The following is a 15,907-nucleotide window of genomic DNA, read 5'->3' as shown; positions in this document are numbered from 1 at the left end:
TATAAGTGCAGTACCTGTGAAGACCAGAAGAGGGCATTCAGTCCTCTGAAGCCGGAGTTAAAGTGACTGTGAACCATCTGACATGGGTGCTGGGAAACAAACTTGGGTCCTCTGAAGAGCAGCCAGTGCTCTTAACCCCTGAACCATCTCTCCAGCCCCCAATGAATATAAAATTTCCCTAAGAAGCTCAAGTGTAATTGTACATGAATCAAACCTCATGGAGGAGTAGGACTTAGTTGGGTCAGCATCTGTTGTGAGCTTTTATCACATTTCCACTGATATATACCTATACTAAGATGTATACCAGTACTACGCATACCTGTGTGCACTTGCACACACAGTCACTACAACAGGCACCTGAGGCCCTGTTGTGTATGAAAACTCCCTGGCTTCCCCGAACCCTTGCTGATGCTCAAGAACATCACTTTAGATTTCCTGAAAAGCCCCTGAGATCTCACCACCTCACTGTTGGTCTCCTCTCAACCCCATCCAGCTTCCCCAGGTCTGAATCCTTTCTGCCTCACTAAGTGGCATCAAACACTTGTGGCAGCTTCAGAAAGGTATAGGGTCTCCCCTGTAGTGCCCAAGTAAAAAATCCTGAGTGCTAGACACACTGCATCTGCAGGTCCCCAACTGCAGCATACAGTTACCCTGACTTAGCTTCTCAGGAGAGTAATACTGGAGTGGGTGAATGTATACCCTTTCAGTTGTTTTGAGGCTTCACCCAACTCCAGCCGAACTGTACAGGCCAACTCTGTCTGTGCATTTGAGTGATTGCATGGGTACTGTGAAGAGCTACTTCACGGTGAATACATATAGGCTGTAGAGAAGGGGAAAGAGCATGCTACATTCCCATTACCCGCTGATCTCTTGAAAAGGCTCCTGTTAACACAATGTGATTGCTTATTTAACAGGATGTCTTGGACCCAGCCAGTCAGGAGTTTGGCACTCTAATGGACAGTCTCATTTTCTTCCCAAGGCTGGTGGTGTGGCTGTTAAAAGCCTCAATAATAGGAAGAGAGGGTGAGGCAGCAAGAGGGTGGACAGAGTGCTGATGCATGGCTGTGTTTCCCAGGGTATCAGAAAGACTTGTGATAAGCCCAAGGAAACTATAGTCCTCAAACCTAGGGTCATAGCTTTGGCACGACCATGGGACCAAGCTTGTTCAGGAGGGTGGAAGAGGCCTGCAGATGGTGATGCTACCAGGCGCCTTCCAAGATATCCACCTCTTCAGAGGAACTCTTGGGCTGGATGGCATAGTGCTGACCGGCTAGCCAGGATGCTGTTGGTCTCCATGAGAACAAAGAACAGTTTCTGGTGCTGCCTCTGCGGGTCCTAGCTTCTCTTCCGTCCTCCTGCAGACCCTCACACTGCCGCTCCCCTGCTGCTCCCCTTAACGCTGGCTCAGGAGAAGGTCAGCCCTGCTCCTCACAAGATGGACAAGGGACACAGACCAAAAGCAAAGCTTCCAGACCTCCCATTCAGCCAAAAAAGAACCTCTCCCTCTCCCCAAATACACAATGCCACCTGATTAGGGCAGGCTTGCTGGTGAAGTTCAGTGACAATGGTCATTGTCGCCGGGAAGGAAAACACACTGCAGACCGCAAGAACCCTGGGCCTGGGAGTGCACACAGGCCATGCGGAATGCAGGAAGAACAGCTTTGTGGAGTACAGATGGTTGCTGGGATCTGGACATTGCACGAGACAGAGTGAGGGAGCAGGGGGAGCTAGGGCAATGTCCAGATCCTCCCTCCTCATACTGCAAGCTCTCAAAAGCAGCCCCATAGTTGTGGAAGCCATAGAAGATTCTAGACCTGATCTTGTAGAGAGATGTGAAGCCACAGAAGAGGGACCACAGCATTAGCGTCACAGTCAGGGGCTGTCTCTCGCAGTGCACAACTGAGAGCTTGCCCTTGGAGGCTGTTCTTTTTCCCCCTGTCCTTGCCACAATGTTACCAGTATGTCACCAGGTCAGGAAAATCCTACCTCTGAAGGCCCCTGTAGAAACATGCAGTGGGAGGTGCCAAGGAACAGAAGAGAGCACAATATACCCTGAAGCATGTTAGTCTGGCTTCAGAATGGCCACAGAACTCAGGTCATGGCAAGAAGGGCCTACAGAATGTTCCAGCCCTGCATGGGACAGAGGAAATACCTGATACCCAGGAATCAAGGTTTACTCAGGATCACAGGAAGAATACAAGCAGGTCAAGGATCAGGGTCTTCATAGATTGGGTCTGGCCAGCTGCTTAACCCAGAGCAGGTCACAGTTCCTCCTGGGGAACTCCTTGTCTGCTAAAGGCATCTCCTTGCCCTCAAATCTTTACCTCGTCTGCATTACCTATCTGTTGCTGTCTAACTAATACCACCAATGCAGTGTCTTAAAACAATGCACCTTTATAATCTCACAGTTGCTGTGGGTTAGGAGTCTAGGCAAGGATTGGGTCCTCTGTTTGGGGTCTCTCACGGTTGCAATCGAGTTATCAGCTGGGCTGTATTTCTTTTCTGAACTCAGGGTCTTCTTCCAAGCTTACACAACAGAAGACAGAATTCTGGGCCCCATGGTTACAGGACTCAGGTCTCATTCTCTTGCTGGATGGTGGCTGCACTTATTTGCTAGAGGGCAGCCATGGTTCTTTGCCACAAGACACCCCTCTACACACACGTACACAATATGGCGGCTTACTTCTTTAAGGCCAGGAAGAATAGTTTTCTAAAGGAATAATAATGAGGGGCTGGAGAGATAAGCTCAGCAAATACAATGAGTAAAGTACTTGCCACAAAAGCATGAGGACCTGAGTTCAGATCCCTAGCATCTATGTAAAAAGCCTACAATCCTAGCGTTGGAAGGCAGAGATGGGAGAGCCCCTGGGGACTACTAGCCAGCCAGCCTAATCAATTGGTGAGATCTAGGTTGACTGAGAGATCTTGTCTTAAAAAATAAGGTGGAGAGCACTGGAGAAAGACACCTAACATGGACCTCTAGAGAAAGACACCTCACAAGGACCGCTGGGCTACACACATACACACACACACACACACACACACACACACACACACACACACACATATATATATCCCCCACATAATATACACACACAAAACTAAAAAAAAATGGTGGCCAGGAGAGGGAGAGCCATTTTCTCTTTGGGGGTACGTAACCACTAATAGATTGCCCAGGCTCCAGTGGAAGACCCCACACCCATGCACATACAGGTAGTACTAACTGGATGCAGTTAGGAGGGTGACATGTTGGGAGGGGTATAGGGGGAATTAGAGAGGGAAATAGATGGGCAAATATGATCAAAATACACTGCATATATGTATGAAATTATCAAAGAATAAATTAAAACAATTAATAGAAAGACAGGAAGAATGAGTTATGGGGCTGACTATTCTGTTACCTTCCTAATAACACAATCTAATCAAAGGATTGACATCTTGCCACCTTTGCCATACCGCACTGGGCTTTTAAAAAAGCAAGTAACAAGTTCCAACCACATTCAGGGGAAGGACCTATGGGAAGATGTGACTAATGGTAACAGGCTCTTAAGAGAGGCTGTGTCTCTTTCTACTTGCTGTAAACTGGGCTGATCTGGAAGAAAATCTCACAGGTTTCCTAACCTTCAGACAGCTCTCCCAGTCAGCCTGGATGCAGGAAGGTGGAGGGGAGCCCTGCAGGGTCTACTGGTCCAGGCACTGGTGCACTGCGCCACTCAGCTTCCCACCTCATACCTGCCCTTCACTAACAGCAGACAATGCTTGCCACACAAGGATACCAGCTTGGAGTCCCTCTTGTCTCCTGAGCTGTGGAGGAGCAGAGTTTTCTTAGCCCTACAATGTGCCATCCTCTTATGTGAGTGGGAAAGAACTGGGACTGGAGGCTGGCCAGGTGCCTTGTTAGGCCTCCTGTTCCCTTTACGATCTGGGCAGCAGCCTTCAATGTTCTGGTGGGGTATGGGGAGGGAAGAGGAAACTCAGTGAATAACAATCAATGAAGAAGTTGGGCATGGTGGTGCACACATTTAGTGCCAGCACTCAGGAGGCAGAGGTAGGTGGATCTCTGTGAGTTCAAGGCCAGCCTTGTCTATATAGTGAGTTCCAGGCAGCTGGGGCTACAGGGAGACCATGCTTCAAAAAGACCACCCCCCAAAAAATTAACATGTAAATGAAGATACTATTCTGATGGATAAGTGGAAGAAAAAGTTAGGAGAGAAGTACAGAGAAAAAAAAAAAAAAAAAAAAAAAAAAAAAAAAAATCAAGGAAGAGCTTCTAGACCCTAGGGCTACATATAAGATCTGTTAGCAGCCTAAAAATAATTTGGGAGTGGTTTCTCCCTAAAAAGAAGCCCTTCCTGGAGGTGTTCTCTACTCTGGGAAGAGCAAGAGCAAGCAGAGTGCTCAGCCCACAAACCTGACTCTATTACAGCAACCAGATGCAGTGTGGATCTCAGTCAGCAGCAGAGCAGAGCGGACGGCTTAGGGGACACACAGGCAGAGTTGGGTGCTCCTCAGAGTCCATACTGGAAGGACTGGGCCAGTGAGGCTGATGAAGACCCTACCTCGAGTCCTAGGCAGAACCTCCCTCTCCCCCACTGCCCTGCTGGGTTATAGTCCTCTTCTTGTCCTCCATAGTCGACAGCCTATGCCTCAAGACTCAGCAACAGCTTCACGGACCCTCCAGCTTTAACTGGATTTGGTCAGAACCCTAGGATGGACAGCGCCTCTTCCTAAGGTTGTCAAGCATCCTGGCTCCCAAAGCCCCACGGGAGGCCAGCAAGGCTGTTAAGATGGCATGCTTTGAACACCTGCTGTGCCTGCCTGTGAAGAGGTGGGGCATTGGTGAGCACCACCCACCCTGACTCAGCACTTCTACTGTCTCTCTTTCCCCCAAGCCTCTGGCTTCCTCTGTGGCTCCCCTGCCACCCTCTTGCTATACTGGACGGGGAACTAAACAAATGTTCTAAATGCTTCTCTCGCTCCGCCCTACTATGTAGTATTAACTTCCTGCTCATCATAGGATCAGGGCAGAATGTTTTCTCTTCCTCTCTCAGAGCAGATGGAAGTTTTCCTATCCCTAGGGACGTGGCTCTGGTGCCCAGGTCACAGTTGCAGCAGTCCATTCCTAAACCAGGATGGATCTCTAGCTCCCACCACTGCCTGACCCAGGGATGGAGACAAAGAGGGGACCACAGTAGGCTGGGAAAGGCCAAAGCTGTGGCTTTTCCCTCTGGACTAGCAATTTCAGGCAGGGAGGCCCCTCTGCTGAGCACCAAGCAGAAAGAACAGCCCCTCTCAGCCTCCCTGGTTTCACGGATGGTAGATCTGATGCTGTTCAAGGGGCCATGAACGTGCCTGTAAGGTGTTACCATTGTGGATGGAGCCGTCAGGACTAACGTCATGCTGTCGGGTGGTGCTCCATCACACCAGGGGACCACCAAGACAGGAAGAGCAGGGAGCAAAGGTCATGGGGCATCAGCCCTGGAGAGCAGTCCCCAACCTACCCCAATAGGCTGCCTTATCTGGGTGGAGGTCTGGGTTCAAGAGTGGCAGTCCCTTGCCTTCACTCTGGCTCTTGGCTCTCAATCCAACTTTTGGTGCAGACTAAGATTGGGTTTCTGTCTCCAGCAGGGAAGGGCACGTTCCTTTAGTCTCTGCTGCACTCTCAAGTCCCCTACACTGGCGGGGGCGATAGACAGCGGCAGAAGAGAAGGCAAAGGAACTGAAGCAAGTCCCCACTAGAAGTGGAACGGAGCGAGGAAGGAATGAAGGGGGCTATGTGGAAGGCCGATAACCCACTGCTCTTCAAATACAACATCTGTCTGAGCAGCTGGCAGAAGGAAGAGTCTGGAAGGACTGCTGAAGCCTAGAACACCCCCCCACACACACAAAGGTCAAAGCAGCCAGGGGCTGCAGGCACCATGGAGGCAGAGTGGATGGGGGAGCTCAAGGTGGCTAGATCTGGGACATCTGAAGGCACTATGGAGAAGGCTGGGAGCCCTCCACTATTCTCTTCATTGTCTCCAGGCCTCAGTCTGTAGAGAAAACCCAAGAAAATATACTTCCCAGCAGAGCAGGTCAGACCTAGACACGGCACACATGGAGCTTATGCCTCTCCCAAGCCCCCTCCAAATGCACTGAACGTTCTGAGTATGGCCTAGCTCGACAACTTGGATCTTCTACTGGGCCACATTCTGCCTTTGTCTCCTAATCCATGAGGACGGACCTCTTTGGTCCAAGCCCTCATGGGTCTCCACTGCCTACAGTGGTCCAGACACTGTAAGGGATGGCAAAGCCCTCTAGGCCTGTCCCTTCAAACTTCTGGAGGCTCAACTCCTTCACCTGCCACTCTCCCACACCTACAGGGCATCAGGATCCAGCCTCCCTGAGCCAGACCTAGTTCCCCAGGAGCCCCAAGCCCTCCAATTCCTTGGCACAGTGGGGCCCTATACCCCCTGCCTCTCCCTGCCTTAAAGTGATTTCCTGCTGTCTAGAAAACCCTATTTGGGAAGCTTTCCCTGACTCCCCCAAAGCAGACCATGGCCACAACCTTGTTTCTGTATGCATTATATCATATTTACTCTGAGGTTTCTCACCTGCTTACCTTAGATCAAGTTTGGTTGTAAAGGTTTCATATGCCTAAGGGATAGAGTCACATCACCCATAGCCTCTGTCCTGGCAGTCTGTTGGGAAAGATGCGCTGCCCTCCCAGTGAGGTACTGAAGGGGCCCTTGAGGAGTGAAGTAGGTAAGACAGTGCCACTTCCAGCCTCTGAGCAGGAATGAGGTGAGGAAAACACTGGCCAGTGAGACAGAGGCCCAAGACTTTTTTTGCTCAGTGATAGCTGCCTCTGGGCCCTACCAGATATATAAAACCCTCCTGCCAAAGCCTCCCTTTCTTCAGCTGTCAAATGGGACGTGCAGCTCTTAACTGCCATCCTGAGGCTGTGGGCGGCAGCTTACTTGAAGAAATGGTCCAGGCACCTTTACTCTTTCCCTTAACAGCTTCAGGAGAGGAGAGGAGGGGGGAAGCTTCTGTCACGATTTTATTCACAAAGCCAGCTGGCACCTGAGCTTTAATCACATCATGTGCTCACGTGTTTGATCTTTGTGAGATCCCAGCAAGGTCATGACAGCTGAGGAAAATGAACATGCATGATCCATGCAACACCCGCCCCACAACAGCACCATCCAGACAGTGGGAGGGCAGAAGCCCAGGTCTTGGGAGGTCTGACAATGATGGCTGAGTGGGAGCTTGGACAGGGTCTCTGTGTCCTGCCTGGCCCCACAGAGACACAGCACACCCCTCTTGGCTCTGGCTCTTTCCATACCCTGAGTTGGGAGTACCTAGGAGCTGTCACCTTCTCTGCTGCCACCATCTCAGGCTAGCCATATGGGGAAGAACTGCCTTCTGGCAACAGGAAGTATAGGATGGGCCAAACACCCGTCAGGAGAGAGGAGCCAGGGTATAGATGGCTGATCCCCTAACCCTAATCCCTCTTCTCTGTAGCCCTGAATTTCAGTAACATGTTGTCCCCAGGCCAAAGCATTATTACAGGCCTAGTATCATGCTTGGTTTCAGCACTGAATTACAGAACCAGATTTAGAGCTCCACTGGCCCCAGGAGTCTCCCCGGCCAGGAGTCTTGGGATACTTTAAGAAAGCCAGAGATGATGCTGGGTGTGGTGGTACATGCCTTTAATCCCAGGCCTTGGGAGGCAGAGGCAGGCGGATCTCTGTGAGATCTGTGAGGTCAGCCTGGTCCACATAGTGACTTCCAGGCAGGCTGGGACAAGGGAGACAGCCAGTGGCAGATCCAGGTGGTTTGACTGGTTGATACATGGTTTGACTGGTTCTTCCCTCCTTGGTAACTAGCTTTCAGGTAGACCCTCGGTAAAGTGCCCCCAGCAGAAGTCAGCTGAAGGCTGATTCTCTAGAGACCTGCTCTAAAGCATCCCAAGTAAGCAATTCAAAGTGTGTGGGGACAGAGTACCAGCCACACAGTGCCAGCACCACCAGACTCCCGCAGAGACCCCATGTCCTTCCTAAAGGCCCAACGACAGCTCTCCTCCTTGCAAGGCCCCAACACCCTCAATGGCCTGCTCCATAGTGGGATCTGCTGGGTCCTCTTCAGCCAAATACTTGGCACAGATGTTCTTCAAGGCACTTATGGCAGACCTCATGCCCATAAGACCTCAATACTCTTTTGTCATTTTTCCTGAGACAAGGCCTTACTCTGAGACACAAAGTGCAACAAGTTACTGTGTTCCTTACAAAGGCCAGAACAGGGCATTGGAGCCCCTAGAACTGGAGTTATGGACGGTTGTTAGCCACCATGTGGGTGCTGGGAACTGACTTACAAGTATGAAGACCAGAGTTTGATCCTCAAAATTCACATAAAAAAAAAAACAAAAACCAGATTGGAGTGGGGCTGGAGAGGTGGCTCAGCAGTTCAGAGCACTCACTGGCTGCTCTTGTAGAGTAACCTGGTTTGGTTTCCAGCTACCCCTCCGAAGCCCTAACTCTGAATTTTACTGTTGCCACACAAACAGTGGGCAAGGCCAGCTCTCTCTAAGCCTTTGCCTCATGAACCACAAAGTCATGGTCACTGAGTGTTCTATACAGGGAACTGGGAGGATACAAAGCGCTCCTGGATACCCTGGGGCATAGAGGGTGACATCTGTAGTCACAGAAGGAAGGACACAGGTCACTATTCCTTTTATGTATTTCTTGGAAACAGCTCTAAAGGCTCAATTCTGCCCTCAGAGTCACGATATCATCTACATCCTTTAGGACTCAAGGCCTGTCCCTTGGGTATTTCACCCCCTGGAGACAAGTGGTATCAGGCCAAGGCACATGGCCCAGTTACCTGGGCTCCCACTGGTCTTGTTACCAAGAGATCAAGATAAATATGTTTTTCTACTAAAAATAAATGACTAAAGTGGTAGAAAGTATTCATGGTAGTGAAACATTTACTTTTTTAAATGATCCCTCTTAGTTTCCGTTATGGAACTAATGAAGAAAATTTGAAATTTCAAGACCAAGCATATAATAAAGACCTCCTCAAGAGCTCTTAAAAGTGAATCTTCATCCTTCCCTTCCCTGGTTCTAGGAAACAAAGACTAGCCTGCCATTCCCAGTCCCCTCGGGGCTTCGAGTCCCCAGGCCCTGCCTGGAGCCCCGTTTCCCAGCAGCCTGTCTTTTGCAAAAGGCTGGAACAAAAGAGCTGCCCATCTCAGGGCGTGTCTGGAGCTGCTCCCTGGCAACTTCCACCCAGAGCTCCTCCATCTTCTCCACAGTGAGAAATGGAAAAGGATCACAGACAGACAGACAGACAGACAGACAGACATAAAATGCCCAGTTCAGGCATCTAACCCTGGGTTTTGGACCTTACCGCTCTACCTAAGTTTCACTCAGATTCTTTGATGATTCTGCCCAACAATTTCTCTTTTACACTGAGACCAAGCAGCCTTGTATATCAGCAGCAGTGGAAGACTCAGGGTGGGGAGGATGAACAGGCAGTACAGGCTGGACAGGACAGACATGATATCTTTCTCTGGTCTGCTGGGAATGGGTCTACCATGCCAGGGCCACACAAACTTCTTTTAGGGATGTAGTAAGGAGGAAAAGGACAGGAAGTTATTTTGCTACTTTTTAACATGGTTCATCGACACTTGGGACTGTATGTGATGACAATGATTACATTATGGAAAAGCTGGTAATTACTGTTAGTGCACAGCCGGAACATTTGTTTCTTTTCCCTCTACCTGTGAGTTTTCCTGCATCTATCTTTGGCCCTAGTGCTTCTACATTTCTTTTATGCTGCATATATGGAAACCTTCCTGTCTGGTCTGAATGTGGTTTGTCCTTCTGTGTACGCAACTTCGCTCTCAGGGTAGCGGTGGGACTTTGAAGAGGTGGGACCTAGGGCAGGGGATATACCTCTGTTGGTAAAGTTCTTATCCAGCATGGATGAGGCCCTGGGTTTGATCCCCAGGATTGCATAAACTGGGTGCACACCTGTAAACAATTCCAGCATTTAGGCACTGTAGGAAGGAGGATCAAAAGTTCAAGGTCATCCTCAGCTGCACAGCAAATTTAAGGCCAGCCTGGGCAACCTGAGACAGACAGACAGACAGACAGACAGACAGACAGACACACACACACACACACACACCACACGCACGCACGCACACATGCACACACGCACGCACGCACATATGATGTAAGATCTATTAAGAGGCTCTTTGATCAGTTGGGGATGTATGTGTGCTGAGTGCTGGAAGGGGATTATGGGACGCCAATCTCTTTAGCTTCCTGTTGAAATGTGATCGTATCACTCCCACTACTGTGGCCACTGGAATGTCATCTGCTAAGAGATCCTCACCAGAGCTGAGCCAATGTCAGCACCCTGTCCTTGACTCTCCAGAACTGTGAGCTAAATAAACCTGCTTTCTTCCTAAAGCTAGCATGACTCAGGTGTTTCATTACAGTAACAGAAAGTACACTTAGTGTCTGTGTGACTCTCTTGCATACACACTTCTTTAAACAAACAAAAATCAAAGGTTCTTGGTCTAGGTGCCCCCTCTCATGCTATCACTTCAGAAATGAAGAAAAGGGAGGAGGAAAGAAAAGGCAAGATGAGAAACTGAGGCACAGAACAGCTTGGTGATTGTGGATCTGGATTATTCTGGATATCCAAGAAATCTACTGTGGCAGGCTTTGGTCTGGCATGTCTTTTTCCACCTCTGGTAGCCTAGAAGTTTCTCCATATTTCTTCAGAGATATGATGTGGGCAAAGTGGGAGTCCTTGAGAACCCCAGGTTCTTTGAGACAAACTGTTATTGGGTGCGACCAATGCAAAATGGTGAAATTTTCTGAAAAAATTATCAAGCATCCCTGTTAAGAATCATTTGGCGTGAAACAGTAGCAGGTGCCAGGATGAAGGAATCCTGACTTGGACTTCACTGTTAATCTACTAATAGGCCATCAGCAAACCTCACACACCAAGGATAATGTCATCATCTTCAAATCAAGATATTTGGTGAGCACACTCTGCCCACAGGTGGGGGTGGGGTAGGCGATGACTAAGACACAGTCCTCTAAAGGAACGTAGGTCACCCTCGTGGGTGCTTAAATATCAATCAAAATGTTGGTACCTGAAAGCATTAATAAACATCTTAAAATCCTCAGCTGAGAAAACAGAAGAGGGGGGTCCTAGGACAGCATGTGACAATTTTTTTTTTTTTTTTTAGTGCCTGTTAAAAATCCAAAGCTGTGCCCATTTATGGCCAGGAAAGGCTGGGAGTTGGAAGGGAAGAGAAAGCTTCTGGAATGGGCACTGAAGGGCTGCTGTATGCTTCTGGGTGGGGTGGTTGCAGGGATAATAGGGCCCAGGCTGTGGATGGATGCTCCTTACCCTTAATTGGAGAAGAATGGGTGAAAGATGGGGGGATAGTCCCTACTCAAAGCCAGCAACCAGACCCCTGAGAATCACTCCTAACATCATGTGCCTCCATTTATACTTTCTACAGACCTGGGCAGACCATAGTGGAGAGTCTCTACAGAAGGTGGGCTCCTCGAAAGTGCCACTCCTCACACTCAGGCTGACAGGAGGAGGAGCAGCCTGCTCTCTGCCCACAGAGGCACCTCCTCCTCTCAAGCCTACAGAAGGCCTTCTACCACCTATCCCAAGGGTGGACAAGTGCTCCCTTGCCATGGGTTTTTATAGCAGCTGCTTTTGTCATTTGATCCACAGTCTCTACTTCCTGGTGAGCCCTAAGTTCTGTGAGGGCAAGGATGCATTCCAAGATATGATTCAGTAACTAGAGGATGTGGGGGAAGAGAGGGAGGTGTGAGAGAACAAGGGACTGTACAGCCCAAGGACAGCTGCTTGCGGGGGTCACTGTGCCCAGTTCTCTGGAGAATCTCTTCAGCATGTGTTCCAGGTGGATGCCAGGGGTGGGCAGAGAGATGGTCAGACGGAAAAGCTGGCCTGCTGGTCTTGCTTTGTGTCCATCTGTTCTTCCTTCCCTCCCTTCCTACCACACATAGCAAGGTGTTTCTGGTGAGGCCTGGATCCCCTCAAAGACCCTGAGAACTTGGGAAGAAGATCTGAATCCTGCAGGCCACTCTGTCCTTAGGCACCTGCCTATGATCCCACCTCATGTCAGGCTCGCACTGTCATCGAGACCCTTCCACCAGCCAGGTAACACCAGTTCTGCCTGCTGTTACACTCTTTTCCAGGCCGAAGGTGTTTTCTGAAGAGTGCAGTGCTCAAGGGCTTCCCATTTGAACCAGCATTTTGGTGTCTTTGAAGGCCTGATGCCTTTGAAGATTTTCTGACCCACGATATCTTTGTCCTTACCTGCTCCAGGTCTGACACCCCTCTTTGGAATCCATCTGTCTTTGCTCACTGGCCTAGAGGGATGCCACCATAATGCCAAATATAGAGATCAAGAAAAGGCTGTGCCCTTCCAGCCCTTTCCAGTGCCCACACCCCCCCCCCAGCAGACTCAGATCATACAAGCAAGCCTATACTATTCCAGAAACCTCAACAGGGTTCATGTAGCTCAAGTGCCCCAGTACAGAAGGTGAGGGATGGATCTCCAAGGATCGCCAAGATCACATAGGAAGGGAGAGCCAGGGAAGGAGCAAGGATCAGAGCTCAGGAGGCTCCCTCCTTAGTACAGGCTGCAGAGGATGCTGGCACACAGGACCAGTAGATACAAAACTGCATGGCAAGATGAAAAGAGCTGTAACAGTGGCAATCCATCCCACAAGGCTTGGGGGCACATATGTCCTCTGAAATTTACAAGACCGCCCCCCAAGTTCTGTAAACCTAAATAAAGAACCCACCAAAGATACAATCAGGTAGAAGAAGCTATTCAGGGGCTAAGAGATGGCTGCCAGAAAGGGATCAGGGTGACCAACAGTCACTCTCACTGATGGGTCACGTTCCAAGGCCTCACGAACCCTGCTTCTAACCAACTAGTCCTACATTCCCATCACATCACCCAATCCAGCCATCCTTGAGCCCTCGCTCCTCTAAGAGGCTCCAGGCTCTTGGATTAACCCCACTCAAGGTAATCTTAATTCCCAATGACTTCTGCCTCCCAAAGTGTTCACAACTCACAGTGAGTCTCTGGGCAAGCACTCCCCATTCCCTGGAGTTCCCTTCCCTTCTGAGCATGGTGGGGGGGAAGGTAGACTTTCATTTCTGTGATTTTTTAGGAGTGGGGTCTTCTACCAGTCATCACAGTTTCTGAGAGAGCCCAGAGCTTTTACTCAAACTCACCACATATGGTTCTTTATGGAAGTGTGTTCAGACTTGGAATAAACAAATATTCTTTGAGTCCCTACCACAGTCCAGACACCTTGGAAACACAAGAGCTTTTTTCAAGCCACCATTGTTTTTTTCAGAGGCAGAAACTGAGTCTCCAAAAGGCCTCAAATTTGGTTTAAGACAACACAGGTAAGACTTCAACCCCAAGGAACCTGCGGGATGCCTGCAGTTTCCCTCCCAGGGCTGAGGTACCCCCAAATCTCTTCCAGACATAGAGGGGAAAAGTCAGCTGTGACCCTGGAATCCACAAAGAACAGGAAATCAGATCCAGGAGGAAGAGCTGATTTGAAGTCCCAAACCGGTTTCTCCAGGCAGGGGACCACTTCTTCCCCCTGCTCCCACCCTCTATCTCAGGTACTGAGCAGCAGCAGACAGGAGGTGGCCATGTGACCTCGACAGCCCACATGCACACGTCACAGCAGCGCTGCTCCGGAGCCCACCAGGTCCTCCCACAGCTTTCCTTCTCTTGGCCTCTAAACCTGCTAACAAGGCTGGTTTATAGAACTGGAGCTGAGGATCCCGACCCCTAGGGATGCCTTTCTCTTCCAGCAGAGCCCAGCTCGGCTCGGTGAACCTCCCTCCACCCTCCCCCTCTCCTCCCCACCCCGGGTGCAGGTCCCTGGAGCGAGGCTCTGGGAGGCACTCCTTCCTACAGGTGTCAGAGGGGTCGCTGCTCCTCAATCTGGTCTTCCCACCTTGGACCAACATGGGTTTCAGGGATGCCTTAGTGGGGGACAGACTCCCTGGTAGCAGCAAAGCTCCCAGTCTCCCCCTCCTCCGGCTCCGGCCGGCTGCCACGGTGACCTCCCCTCCCCCAAGAAGGGCGGTGAGCAGGGAGATGGGGGTGGAAGAATCCTCCCGCGCCGCTGTTGCTTTCGGGGCGGGGGCAGGGAAGCCAGGCAGGGCGTGTCACCTAGGCCTTTCTCTGCCCAGTGGCAGGCTTCTTGACTTGGGATACCTCTTCTGTACCATCCCCCAAGTCACCTGGTATTGGGAGTCTCACTGTCTTGATCCACACCCCTAAGCCCCAAGAAGGCTAATGCGATAGGGAAGGGCAAAGAGTACAGAACCTTCTGCCCAGTCGGACGTGCGCCAGGGGAGGTGGGCGCCCTGTTCACCTACGACTTGTACCCACACTTGGAAAAGGGACAGGTGTTATTCACCCTCCTCACCCCCCGCCCCCCGCAGCTGTATGCTCCACGGCTTGGACGTGCCCTTTCCTGCGGTTGCAGGCAGGGTCCGCAGGGAACCCTTCCAGCGCAGCAGTGTTGGGGCGGGGGAATCTGCCCCCAGCCCCACCTCGTTCTCCCCAGAGGCTCCTGACCCCTCGCCCGAGCGTGTCCTCACTCAGACACCTGCGCGGCGGTCCGCAGTCGGTGCCGCAGTGCGAGCTGGCCAGCGAGCCGGCGAGCCCGGAGCCTCCACGCTCCGGCCCTCGGCGCCCAGCCAGCCGCCGCCCTCCAGCCTCCCCGCCGTGCCGCACCTGCACCGGGGTCCCCTACCCAGATACCATCCTCGTCCTCCTCCCCTGACCCCAGAGCCTCCTCCATCCTTTCCCCCGGCCCCTCCCCAGCCGGGCTCCGCCCGAGCCGGCCCGGATCTCTTCGTCAGCATCCCTCTCCTCCTCCATCAGGCGAGGAATGGCCTCTGGCGAGCCGGGGCTGGGAGGGTCCCCAGCTGGGTGGCTGAATGGGCGACGGTGGGTGGGGAACTCGGCGCCAAGCCGAGAGAATGAGCTGGGTACTTACCGCTCTGCTCCCCCAGGAACACCAACTTGAATTTTCTCAGTGGGTTCCCAAAATCTCCCCCTGCGGACATGGTGCTGGCAGCTGGGGCCGGGAGAGGAGGAGGAGGAGGAGGAGGAGGAAGAAGCGAAGGAGCAGGGAGGGGAGAGGAGGAGGGCGAGGGGAGGCGGCGGGCGGTGCGGGAGCCGGAGGGGGAAGGGCTGGCTGCGCGTCCCTGACTCCCCAGCTGCGGCCCGGCCCCGGCCTGCGGCTGCGTGTCCGGCGGCGGCGGCGGCGGAGGAGGAGAAGGAGAGGGAGGAGGAGGAAGAGCGGTCGGAGGAGGAGACAGCGCGGGATGCGGGGTGCAGGATGCAGGATGCGGAGGGTGGCGCTGGCTGCACGAGCGTCGGGTGCGCTTTGGATGCCCGAGGCGCTGGTGGAGCGGGGCGCGCGGACGGCGCGGGGCGAAGGAGCGCTCTCTCTCAAGCCGCGCCAGTCGGCCCCCTCCCGCCTGCCTCCTCTGCCGGCGCCTGCGCTCTGCGCGCTCCCCAGCCTCTGATGTCATGCAGGGCCCACCGGCTTGGGGGGCGTGCGCCAGCCCACCCGGAGCCAGCACCCAGCCCAGGCGAGAGCCACCTCGCCCTGTGCCTCCCCCCGGGGCCAGCACCCACCCCCCGCGAGAGCGACCCCGCCCTGTGCCTCCCAGAAAACACACACACACACACACACACACACACACACACACACACACACACACATATTCGGAGCGTCTCCAAGCTTCCCTGCTACTTCTGGCTCTCCTCCCACCCACCTAGAAAGAAAGAAAGAAAAAAAACATTAAA

General features: G+C 52.0%; 1 protein-coding gene across 1 annotated transcript in view; it reads right to left on the bottom strand.

Moving 5' to 3' along the window:
- The window catches only part of Rab6b (RAB6B, member RAS oncogene family), a 71,401-nt gene extending 55,869 nt beyond the window's left edge, over window positions 1-15,532 (bottom strand). The window contains exon 1 of the mRNA XM_008851726.2: window positions 15,090-15,532. Coding sequence (XP_008849948.1) covers window positions 15,090-15,159 — 70 coding nt within the window. The 5' untranslated portion in view covers window positions 15,160-15,532. The remainder of the gene's footprint in view (window positions 1-15,089) is intronic.
- Between the last annotated feature and the right edge of the window lie 375 nt (window positions 15,533-15,907).

This window comes from Nannospalax galili, unplaced genomic scaffold (assembly GCF_000622305.1).
Source record: "Nannospalax galili isolate Female #2095 unplaced genomic scaffold, S.galili_v1.0 scaffold1046, whole genome shotgun sequence".
In the NCBI taxonomy this organism is placed as follows: Eukaryota; Metazoa; Chordata; class Mammalia; order Rodentia; family Spalacidae; genus Nannospalax; species Nannospalax galili.
This window is presented reverse-complemented; position numbering and strand designations above follow the sequence as displayed.